The sequence below is a fragment of the Schistocerca serialis genome, chromosome 6 (genome assembly GCF_023864345.2).
Source record: "Schistocerca serialis cubense isolate TAMUIC-IGC-003099 chromosome 6, iqSchSeri2.2, whole genome shotgun sequence".
Classification (NCBI taxonomy): Eukaryota; Metazoa; Arthropoda; class Insecta; order Orthoptera; family Acrididae; genus Schistocerca; species Schistocerca serialis.
This window is the reverse complement of record NC_064643.1, coordinates 265,612,245-265,624,887: the sequence shown is the minus strand read 5'-3', so window position 1 is coordinate 265,624,887 and position 12,643 is coordinate 265,612,245. Positions and strand designations below refer to the sequence as shown.

Below are 12,643 nucleotides of genomic sequence, written 5' to 3'. Positions count from 1 at the left end.
GTGCAAGCTGCTTTATCTCCCAGTACCTACTGCAACCTACATCCTTCTGAATCTGCTTAGTGTATTCATCTCTTGGTCTCCCTCTATGATTTTTACCCTCCACACTGCCCTCCAATACTAAATTAGTGATTTCTTGAGGTCTCAGAACATGTCCTACCAATCAATCCCTTCTTCTAGTAAAGTTGTGCCACAAAATTTTCTTCTCCCCAATTCTATTCAATACCTTCTCATTAACTAATCTTTAGCATTCTTCTGTAGCACCAAATTTCGAAATCTTCTATTCTCTTCTTGGCCAAACTGTTCATTATCCGTGTTTCACTTCCATACATGGCTACACTCCATACGAATACTTTGAAAAAAGACTTCCTGACACTTAAATCTATACTCGATGTTAAGAAATTTCTCTTCTTCAGAAACTCTTTCCTTGCCATTGCCAGTCTACATTTTATATCCTCTCTACTTCGACCATCATGTTATTTTGTTCTCCGAATAGCAAAACTCATCTACTACTTTCAGTGTGTCATTTCCTAACCTAATTCCCTCAGCATCATCTGATTTAATTAGACTACATTCCATTATCCTTGTTTTGCTTTTGTTTATGTTCATCTTATACCCTCCTTTCAAGACACTGTCCATTCCGTTCACCTGCTCTTCCAAGTCCTTTGCCGTCTCTGACAGAATTACAATGTCATTGGCGAACCACAAAGTTTTTATTTCTTCTCCATGGATTTTAATTCCAACTCCGAATTTTTCGTTTCCTTTACTGCTTGCTCAACATACAGTTTGAATAACATCAGGGATAGGCTACAACCCTGTCTCACTCCCTTCCCAACCACTGCTTCCCTTTCATGTCCCTCAGCTCTTATAACTGCCATCCGGTTTCTGTACAAATTGTAAATAGCCTTTTGCTCCATGTATTTTACACGTGCCACCTTCAGAATTTGGAAGACAGTATTCCAATCAACATTGTCAAAAGCTTTCTCTAAGTCTACAAATGCTAGAAATGTAGGTTTGCCTTTCCTTAATCTAGCTTCTAAAAAAAGTCGCAGGGTCAGCATTCCCTCGTGTGTTCCAGTATTTCTACGGAATCCAAACTGATCTTCCCCGAGGTCGCATTTCTACCAGTTTTTCCATTCGTTTGTAAAGAATTTGTGTTAGTATTTTGCAGCCGTGGCTTATTAAACTGATTGTTTGGTAATTTTCACACCTGTCAACACCTGCTTTCTTTGGGATTGAAATTATTATATTCTTCTTGAAGTTTGAGTATTTCGCTGGTCTCATTCATCTTGGTCACCAGGTGGTAGAGTTTTGTCAGGGCTGGCTCTCCCAAGGCTGTCAGAAGTTCTAATGGAATGTTGTCTACTCCAGGGGTCTTATGTAGACTTAGGTCTTTCAGTGCTGTCAGACTCTTCATGCAGTATCATATCTCCCATTTCATTTTCATCTATCCTCTTCCATTTCCATAATATTGTCCTTAAGTACATCGCCCTTGTAAAGACCCTCTATATACTCCTGCCACCTTTCTGCTTTCCCTTCTTTGCTTATAACAGTTTCCAGCTGAGCTCTTGATATTCATACAAGTGGTTCTCTTTTCCCCAAAGGTCTCTAATTTTCCTGTAGCCAGTATATATCTTACCCCTAGTGAGATATGGCTCTACATCCTGACATTTGTCCTCTAGCCATCCCTGCTTAGCTATTTTGCACTGTCGATCTCATTTTTGAGATGTCTGTATTTCTTTTTGCCTGCTTCATTTACTGCATTTTTATATTTTCTCCTTTCATCAAGTATATTCAATATCTCTTCTATTACCCAAAGATTTCTACTAGCCCTCTTTTTACCTACTTGATCCTCTACTGCCTTCACCATTTCATCCCTCAAAACTATCCATTCTTCTTCTACTGTATTTCTTTCCCCCATACCTGTCAATCGTTCCCTAATGCTCTCTCTGGAACACTCTACAAGCTGATTCTGTCAGTTTATCCAGGTCCCATCTCCTTAAATTCCTACCTTTCTGCAGTTTCTTCAGTTTTAATCTACAGTTCATAACCAAGAGATTGTGGTCAGAGTCAACATCTGCCCCTGGAAATGTCTTACGATTTAAAAGCTTATTCCTAAATCTGTGTCTTACCATTATATAATCTATCTGAAACCTTCCATTATCTCCAGGCCTCTTCCACGTATACAACCTTTTTTCATGATTCTCGAACCACGTGTTAGCTATGATTAAGTTATGCTCTGTGCAAAATTCTACTAGGCGGCTTCCTCTTTCACTCCTTACCTCCATTCCATATTCACTTAGTATTCCTTCTCTTCTGTTCCCTACTATGAACTTCCAGTCACCCCAGACTATTAAATTTTCATCTTCCTTCACTATCTGAATAATTTTATTTATCTCATCATACATTTCATCAATCTCTTCGTTATCTGTGGAGCTAGTTGGCATATAAACTTGTACTACTGTGGTAGGCGTTGGCTTTGTGTCATGATGTTTGTAGTAGCTTACCCGCACTCCTATTTTTTTCCTTCATTATTAGACCTGCTCCTGTGTTACCCCTATTTGATTTTGTATTTATGACCCTGTATATTCACCTGACCAGAAGTCTTGTACCCCTTGCCATCGAACTTCACTAATTCCCACTATCTCCAACTTTAACCTATCCATTTCCCTTTTTAAGTTTTCTAACCTACCTGCCCGATTAAGGGATCTGACATTCCCCGCTCCGATGCATAGAACACAAGTTTTCTTTCTCTTGATAACGATGTCCTCCTGAGTACTCCCCGTCTGGAGATCCGAATGGGGGACTATTTGAACTCCGCAATATTTTACCCATGAGGACCCCATCTTCATTTAACCACACAGTAAAACTGCATGCTATCGGGAAAATTACGGTTGTAGTTTCGCCTTGCTTTCAGCTGTTCGCAGTACCAGCACAGCAAGGCCATTTTGGTTAGTGTCACAAGGCCAGATCAGTCCATCATCCAGACTGCTGCCCCTGCCCCTGCAACTACTGAAATGTCTGCTGCCCCTTCCAGGAACCACACATTTGTCTGGACTTTCAACAGATACCCCTCTGTTGTGGTTGCACCTATGGTATGGCTACCTGTATCGCTGAGGCATGCAAGCCTCCCCACCAACTTCAAAGTCCGTGGTTCATGGGGGGGGGGTGGGGGTGGGGGGGGGGGGGGCAGAAAATCTATACAGCCAACATTCACTCTCTATTGTAACACAAAGTATAGAACAGAATGAAAATTTAGGTAATTCAGTGAACTCTTACAGGGTCATTTTCATCCATTTTGTAGGTGATTTTATTGACCGTTTCACCAACTTTGTTAAACAACCGCATTACTCCAGCACCACTGAGTGCTGAAGTGTTTGTAGCTTTTGGTAGGTCCATATCTGCAATAAAAAAAAAAAGGTATTAACTATGTATTCATTTTGCAACACTGACAGTTACATTTTATTACTTACGTTGTTTAACAGTCAATTTTCTGTTAGGCAGTGGTATGAAATAATGCATTTCAAATAACCAATGCTGTCTTTTCTTCAAGCTACTACAGTCAGAGGTACTATTCTCATAAAAATTTCAAATGTGTAAATTTATGTTCAAACTAAATTAGGTTGTTTGAAGATCAAACAATTCAACTGGTAGATAAGGACAATGACAAAAGTCCTCCAAAAGTTTATTGACTAAAGCATCGAATTAATTAGAAGATGCAGAAAATCTTCTAGAGTCTTGTCTCTATAAAGAAAGCATTCCTGCATTCATTCAATATAGTTACAAGTTTCTATATGATTATGAGACAATTTCTGGGCAGTATTTGCTTTCAGTACATGAAATTTTTAGTTCTGCCAATAGACACAGATGTACATGAAACTTTTGTAGCTTTTTGACTATTAGCGTCTTCCTTGGGGAGGAAAGAGGGTGTATGGTATTTCAGATGGGCTCAACAGTATCAAAGTTAGTCCCGTTATCTTCATAATCAATAAGCCAAGAGAATAGCTTTTTTTAAATAATAGGGGTAGAGTTGGGCTAAGAACTGTGATGCTGTCCCGAGAAATGACTAACAGACAGTAATGATACATGATGTGGAAAATAGTAGTAAGGTTGAAATGCAAGCTGCTTTTGTTGCATCATCAGCTAAAATCTGTGGCAACAATCCATCATGACAACCTATGTTTTAGGTCACGCGAGTCTTGACGTACTTCAGGAAAGATGTCGGGGTCTGTCAGGGTCACTCTGCAGCGGGTTGTCTTGCTGTATCAAGTATGTGTGTGCGAGTTAAGGATTATACCTTCTGTTCAAGAGGGGAGAAGTGACATTCCTAGATATTGGTACACACTTATTCAGAGTGCTGGGTCTGATGACGGTCATCCACTTTCTCTGAAATTCATGGGACACTGTATTGAGATGTAGCCATATGTCAGCTTCTGGGATTCTTATTGGCAGCAGGTCCATTGCAGAGGACTTTCTTAGCTAATTTATCATTGCTTGGTGCATCTCCATGGTGCAGTATGGGGAGGAAAAGGAAATAGTTTAGGAGGCTCACTCATCTGAAGGTCTGAGTAACCTCTCTCTTTAACATTCCACAACCTACACCTTCCTGCGTAAGGAAGGAAATAATAGTCTGATAGGCTGGTTGTGCTGGTAAGTACTTGCCAGCAACTCTGACACAGAATTTTAAAGTTTCTTCAAGTCAATTTTCCTTCTGATACAATTTAATTTTCACTCACATATGATACAAATTGTATGTCACAAAAATATATAATTCAATTGTACCCTCCTCCACAACTTTACTTCCAAGCAAACTCTTCATAACATTTAGGGCACTGGTGATAAATACTGAAGGAGGGAAACTCAGGGTTTAACATCCTGTCACTGAGGTGGTCAATAGAATTTGATAATACGAAAGAGGGTAGACACCTAAACCAAAAGAAAGGTACATATCATTGAAAAACATGCAAGGCACTTTAGCACAACTGCAATGTTACGAAGATATCTTCAGTGGTCACCTTTCACAAGTGAGCAGCAATTGTGGTATGACTCAGCACTGAGCTTTTTAAAATTTATCACGTACTTGCGCACGAAGAACTATTGTCAATGAATTATTTTACAACATTTCCCCTGTACAAGCACTATTTATAAAAATCTTACTCTTACTTTAAAATGCCATTACACTATCTGCACAATTTATACCTGCTTCCAAGAATTCTCTGAAGTCAGGATCAACACACAGAACTGGATGAGCTGCTGTACGGTTCAAGTATCTTTCCAGAGAAGCTCTTCGTTTCTCGATGAACTCAGCAGAAGAGCCCTGTTCTGCTTGATTTGACATCTTTATTTTTGTCATACCTAGAAGAGAATGGGATGGTTACAGTGCGTAAGTCAAGCTGGGGAAATAGCACAAATAAGATTTTCTTTTTTGTCAGATGACAGTTCTGAAAGGTATTAAGGCACTCTCACAATAGTTCAGCAACACAAATTAAATGCATTACTTATAACAATTTCTCCATATTGAAAACACCAAATGTTTCAGAAATTAAGTTACTGCATATTAATGTAAATAAATTTTAGGGACTTCATACATAATAAAAAATTTGGGGTCAACGGAGGCATCCGATCCCAACTGTTGGCTTTGACCCATCATGTAATGGTGGTGCGTGTGGATGTCACGATGGCACGGAGTTTAGTTTACGAGTGTGTTGTGTTTATAGATGTCGTTTTGTTGTGGTCGGTGGTGCCCTCAGGTGGTGTGTTTATGGTTTGCGTAATATGTGGTGTACTGGGTTCATTGTGGTGTTGCTGCTTGTCCTGCAAGGTATTGGTTTCGACTGTGCTGTGACAGGAATTGGTTTCAGTGAGTTAACAATTTAGTTTTTGTTGTGTCCAAGTCACTATAGTGCTGTCTGCCGTATGTCTTGTGTTAATTTGTCGCTGCTTTTGTTAGGTATGGATATGACAGATATATTTAACAGCACTCATTTGCATGTGGAAATGGGGTTCAATGTGTTGTCCCTTATACAATTTTTGCAACTGTATGGGCTGCTGGCAGAAGTGGTTAGGTGCAGCGTGTGTTGGCAGGAAGTGCGGTTGGCAAAACTTACAGCATCTCAGACCAGGGTCGGCTACATGTGGCAGTGCCGTAAGGACAACCTATGGCGCTCCATAAGGTATTGTACCTAGTTCGAGAGGTCTAGGTTGGGCATGCAAGAGACTGTGTTGATGATGTATTATTTTTGTTATAAATCCTCTCACAATTTTTGTGCACATGAGACTGGTGTGAGTGAGATGACTGTTCTAGACTGGTTTTTGTTTTGTAGGGAAGTGTACAGGATAAGTTGGAAAGGCCTGGCGTGGTGGTGGAGGTTGACGAGTTGCAGTTTGGGAAGAAGTAGTATGGGAGGGGTAAGTCTCTGGTTGGTTTATGTGTGGGGGAGGGGGGCATTGTATCTGGGTATGGTTATTCAGTGTGTGTTGTGAGGGGTTTTGTAGGTGCGGACGAAAAGGGAATCGGTGGGATTAATTGAGGAGTTTATTGATGAGGGCAGCACAACAGTTTCCAATGCTTTTTCATCTTAAAGGGCTTGGGTGAGAGGGGGTATCATAATTTAGTAGTTAACCATAGTTTGGAATTCAAAAATTATGAGACTGGGGCATGTACAAATACGAAAGAGGGATTCTGCGGGTCAGTTATTGGGGGGGGGGGGGGGGGGGGAGGGAGAGAGAGAAAGAGAGAGAGAGATATTGTGGTGGCTGACCCAAGGGCAGCACCGGAACTTTTTTGTGGTAAGTAGTCATTCTTTTCGGTGTATTTTTTGCGTGTTTTGATGGTTGAAAGGGTACTTCTGTGTTGTTTGGTTGGTGGTATCGGAATCTTGAATTGCTGCTGACCTATAGAGGTGAGGCGAAGTGTCCAATTCCAATGTGTGGTTGTAGCTATGGGTGTTTTTGTATTGTGAACTGCTGTTGTGCTATATAGGTTAAGGGAAGTGTTCAATTACAATTTTGTTTGCCAAGGTGTTGGTTTTGTGGTACCCATAGTTGTGGCAGTGGTGTAATCTTTGGAGTTTTATAATGTGGTATCGATAATTGTGGTTGAGCTATATAGGTGAAGGGAAGTGACTGATTACAGAGGATACTGTGTGTAGTGGAATTTGGGGATTTTGTGCTGTCAATTTATTTCGGCGTTTTGTGTCGTCATGTATGGTGGTGTGTGTTTATATTTAGTTCGTCCCCAGCCAAAACCCCCCAATTTTCCATGCTTGTCTCGTTAGTTTGATTATATTTTTGGAGGAAGATGCAGGTGTTGGTCTTTCGATCTATTTTTGTCTTTGCTGTCATGTTTATGTAACGACATAGGCGCCATATTGGAGTCGCAGTGAATGGTCATTTCCGCCACATTGGTGTCGCCATGGGTCAAAGCAGACGGGTGGAATCTGATGCTTCTGTTTTCCCTGTCTGTAACTGAGGACCATAGTGTGAACTTCCACGTACAATTAATCAACATCATAAGGGCAGAGCCCTATTTCCATAAACATTAACAATAAATATAAGAATACTTGCAACAAGCACACTACCAGCTTTTGAAAGAAAAGAAACTTTGCTAATGATGTACATGTACGTGTATCAACATTTAATATTATTTACAATCCTGCGGCAAAAGTATCTTCATATAGCAACTGGATTTAATGCAAGAGTTTAGGAGCAACTGAAAATACAGATGGTTTAACTCCTGACTGCATGAATTTCATTGACTCACAAATGAAACTGAAATCGCCACTCAAACTACAAGACAAATGTGACAATTTCAAATAAAATAATTGGTTATGAAACACCCAGAACAAATATGACAGAAGGAACACAGTTTTAATATTATTGTATTCTGAAAGCAAACCCAGTGAGAATATAGTATTGCCCATTTGTTATCCTATATTTTTAACAGCCTGCTGCAACTGGACCCGAGTTGCTTAAAGAAAACAAACATTTGCAACTTATCTATAAAAGGTGAAGTTATCATCAACCCAAAGGTTAGCATGAACAACACCAATAAGGCTTTACTAAGCATGATCAAATCTGCGGTGGCATGTCCCTGCCTTCTTCCAATTTTCAAACTCATTTATCCAGCTTTATGGAACCTATGGTTTAACATGAACCATATTTCAACCTGGCATTTCAAATCAATGAATAATTATCTCAAAGCTACATGAAGAAAAAAAAAAAAAAAAAAAAAAAAAAAAAAAAATCGCAGCCCAAACTGTACACTGGACTTTTGAATATGTAATCTGACAGCTGGTAAACTACTGAGCCACACATTTACTGTTATAAAAATGTCAAGAGTCTAACTGCCTAGCAAACATTGTTCAATTTAGAAGTCTTAGAAACATGCTAATTTTCATTTATTTAATAGCACTCATTCTACTGATATTAACATTCTGCATTAAAATTTTTGTTCAACAAAAGTAGCAATTGCTATTTAAAAACGAAGACAAATCCAGCAACAGAGGAATTTATACTAACTGTAAAATATTTGCATAACAAACCTATAACACTCTTCTCTGGAGCTGGTGGTATGATGCGGCCTAATCTGAGATACTTTTCTACTAGTTTGTCATGCAGGCCCAGGAAATCACTGAAACGTCTCATTACATCAAAATGAGTCTTCTTGAATAGCCGTATATTTGTCCTCGTTACAACTTTGTACGCTACATATGCTCCCATTCCGTCACCCACTTTCTGTGGATCAGTTACAGAAACTTCAAGAAACTGGTCATCATTTTCCTTCTCCACCTGTAACAAAACATTTTTTCGAATTATATTTATAACGACAAATGAACAACAAACAATATCCACTGTCTTACCTCTTCTAGGGAGTTTGACTTCAGCACCGATGGTCTCTCAACTGGTGGAGTCTCATAGGTAGGATTATCCTTAAAACAAAATCAACTTTTTAATTATTTTTTTACAAATTTACACTAGTGCAGAATATAATTTAAATAGTTCTTGTTTTTTTTGCTACCACAATTAGGCTCCTAAATGATGGCTTCCCAAATTTATTGTGCTCTTATTTTTTCAGAATTTCTGATGTTAATTTTACATTTTCTTGGATTCTTTTTGCTGAGTAGTACGCATTTTTTCATAAAAGGTTTAAAAAGACAAAATAATAGTCTCTAGTTAATGATTTTCATAGTGTTACAAAATATTAGCACTGCAGACATGCATTACGGCTTGCTCGTAACAGAAACTGTTAAAGGCTTCATGGAGCGTGTAAAACAGCAAGCCTAATTACGTTCTCATAACGCTGTCAATAAACAACGAATACAATATGAAATCAATGCATGAATTCGCATGTTTTAATACGAACTCACAATGAACACCTGACAATTAACGCTATTTAAACTGGGCAAACATGCTGACATGTTCTGGTTTAAGTCACATTAATAACGAGACCAAATTACATTTCCATGTAGAAAAAAAAAATTATTTCAATATCAGAAGAAAAATGAAACATCTGTAACACTATTCTCTGCTTAGTTTGTATTGCAAATAATATTACTAATTTCCAATACATGACTAATAACATACATTGAACGCTTGCTTATCGGATAAATTTAATAGCACACACACCTCTGACAACTGTAACGTTGGTGCATCGACGTCCCTAAAAGGCACTCGCTTCTCATCTTCGAGACTTACATCCTGGGATAAAATGAAAACAGATGTTTTTTTATTGAATTCAATAAAACAATCAAACTAAATAGATTCAGTTAGCATAACACACTCCAACACAGACAAGATACATGTCAAACAAACAAATACACGTCAAAGTCCAGTTGTGGAATAAAAATTATAGTTTACTTCAATAGCGGAAGTGAATAAGTCATCATTGTCTTCCTCTTTCTTCGTTATGTCCACAGTATCAAAAAGTGGGGGTGGTTCCCTTTCTTCCGCCATTCTTCCTAATAACTAGTAACTGACAGAATACTGCTATCTCCCAACTCCTGCGACAACGCCACTACTGACTACAGCGACATCACCGTCATCTGCTTGTAACTCGCCATAATGATCTATGGTGTGGACACTAGCGACGACTTTCCAGTGGTATTAAATTCCTCTTTACGGAGTAATTATATATCAATAAAATTCAATGCTTTTTAAGCCATGATTAATAAAAATATCCAAATTCGTTTAACATGCGCTATAGTGCAAAGAACTACTTCAGCTCAAACTTTCCTGAGTCAAGGCGAAGAGCCTAATGAAAATCTCCTTAGGCCTAAGTCACGATTATTTCTGTCATAAGTATACGCTATATTAATTTCCAAATGATAATCATATAAAACGTTAATACTTCAAAAATTGGTAAGATATTTTCTGCTTTTTCGCTACCCCGAGTTGCATATTGAGTCAATGACGGCGGACTATTGTTTTGTAACTGCCTAGTTAAAGACAGGTGATTCAATTTCTGCCCTTACTACCAATAGCTGTAAGAGGGAGTAGAATGCATCAAATGTTTGTGGCTATCCGGGGATCCAGAAAGTCGTAAGATTCGGCAGGTATCGAGAAATGAATGTTGTTAGACGATGATTCTGCCTTCTCGAAGTACTTATGAGGAGAAATTTATATATGCCTTACTAAAAGCAGACCTCAAATAACAAGACAGGTGTCACTCTTAGAACTTCTTGAATGTTTTCGAATATTTTAATCCCATAAATTAAAAACATGTAGCTGTTCTGACTGCTTTTCTCTTACGTGAAACCGAGCCAGGTGGCGCAGTGGTTAGCACACTGGACTCGCATTCGGGAGGACGACGGTTCAATCCCGCGTCCGGCCATCCTGATTTAGGTTTTCCGTGATTTCCCTAGATCACTTCAGGGAAATGCCGGGATGGTTCCTTCGAAAGGGCACGGCCGATTTCCTTCCCCATCCTTCCCTAATCCGAGCTTGTGCTCCGTCTCTAATGATCTCGTTGTCGACGGGACGTTAAACACTAATCTCCTCCTCCTCCTCTTACGTGAAAATAAATTGTTACCTTTGACAGAAATAGGGACCATAAGAGAAGACGAATGCACATTACATTATTTCGGCTGTGTGCACGTATTATTTCTGAGTCACATGAATGAATTAGTCACAAAAGTCAGCAGATGCCTTGATGATAAAATGTGTGTGTCAGGCATCTTTTGTGACCTGTCCAAAGCCTTTGACACAGTAAGTCATGACCTGCTTCTCCAAAAATTGGCACGCTATGGTTTTCAAGGCAAATCTCTTAGTTGGATGTCATCATACTTGGCAAACAGAAAACAAAGAGTACTTATTAACATCAATGACAAGAAATTTCTCTCTGGCTGGAAACACACTCAATTAGGTGTTCCACAAGGTTCAATATTAGGGCCACTGCTTTTTCTGTGTTATATTAATGATATGCCATGTCAGGTCCAGTCTGATACTATCCTCTATGCAGATGACTCAACAGCTGTAGTCTGTTGTAAAAATGAGGTAGACCTAATTCGTCATATTGAACAAACACTTGGGGAAGTGGAGGCATGGGTCAAAAACAATAACTTGACATTAAATTTTACAAAAACAGAAATTTTTATTTCACCACATAACAATCTGCACAGTCTATAAGTGAAATAAGGTATATGGACAAAAAATTAGAGACTGTAGACTGTGTCAAATTCCTTGGCGTAATAGTCAATAAAAAACTGTTATGCAGTCACCATGTGGACAACATACTGGGTCGATTGAATAGCCTTGTATATATTATGAATATCTTGTATAGTATTACTGATTTAGCTGTAAGAAAAACTGTATATAATGCATATTTTGTTTCAGTCATTAGTTATAGTATAATTTTCTGGGGGTCTGAAAAAACAAATTTACTTAGAGCCTTTAGACTACAAAAAAGAATCATCCGAGCAATGGTGGGAACAAAACCAAAGCAACATTGTAAACCTTTATTTGTAAAACTAGATCTAATGAGCATTCCAAGCATATACATCCATGAAACTCTCACATTCACGAAAAGAAACCCACAACTTTTTGAGGGCAACTTCTTCTTTCATCGATATGATACTAGATATAGAACGAGCTACATGTTACCTACCCATCGTTTAAAATCATATGAAAAAACCCCATACTATATGGGCATGAAATTTGTAAATAAAATATGGAAAGATATGGATGACCCAAATGTGAAAGGTACCAAAAGAGACCTGGAAAAATATCTGAAAGATAAATGTTACTATAGTGTAGAAAATTTCATGAACAGCAACAATGCAAAATAATTGTAATTAAAATACCTCTTTGATGATGTTATACCATATATATTATTAGTTTATTGTCTATTTTTAGTATTATTATATACAGTGTAAAACAGACAAGTCACCTATGTCACAATCTTTGATTGTATAAGGCATGTTATGTGATAATAAAAATTGAATTGAAAATGCCATTCGTGATACACATGATCCCATTAGACCTTGCACAAGATAACTTGGCTCTCATGCAGAAACTCATCCTCGTTCTCACTGCTGCTGGTTGGGGGGGGGGGGGGTCCACCCCTCTGTTCTGAAGGGGTGGCAGCCTCAGTTAGCTGTGGGCCTTAGTGACGTACTCACAAGAAGTTGTGGGACCCCTTCGTTATGAA

The 12,643-nt window shown here is 38.6% G+C and overlaps 1 protein-coding gene across 1 annotated transcript in view; it reads right to left on the bottom strand.

Annotated features, from left to right (window-relative positions):
- Positions 1 to 10,026, bottom strand: part of LOC126484151 (sorting nexin-2) — a 50,078-nt gene extending 40,052 nt beyond the window's left edge. The window contains exons 1-6 of the mRNA XM_050107549.1: positions 9,856 to 10,026; positions 9,625 to 9,696; positions 8,859 to 8,927; positions 8,541 to 8,787; positions 5,197 to 5,352; positions 3,277 to 3,398 (exon numbers count right to left, since the gene is read on the bottom strand). Coding sequence (XP_049963506.1) covers positions 3,277 to 3,398; positions 5,197 to 5,352; positions 8,541 to 8,787; positions 8,859 to 8,927; positions 9,625 to 9,696; positions 9,856 to 9,951 — 762 coding nt within the window. The 5' untranslated portion in view covers positions 9,952 to 10,026. The remainder of the gene's footprint in view (positions 1 to 3,276; positions 3,399 to 5,196; positions 5,353 to 8,540; positions 8,788 to 8,858; positions 8,928 to 9,624; positions 9,697 to 9,855) is intronic.
- Between the last annotated feature and the right edge of the window lie 2,617 nt (positions 10,027 to 12,643).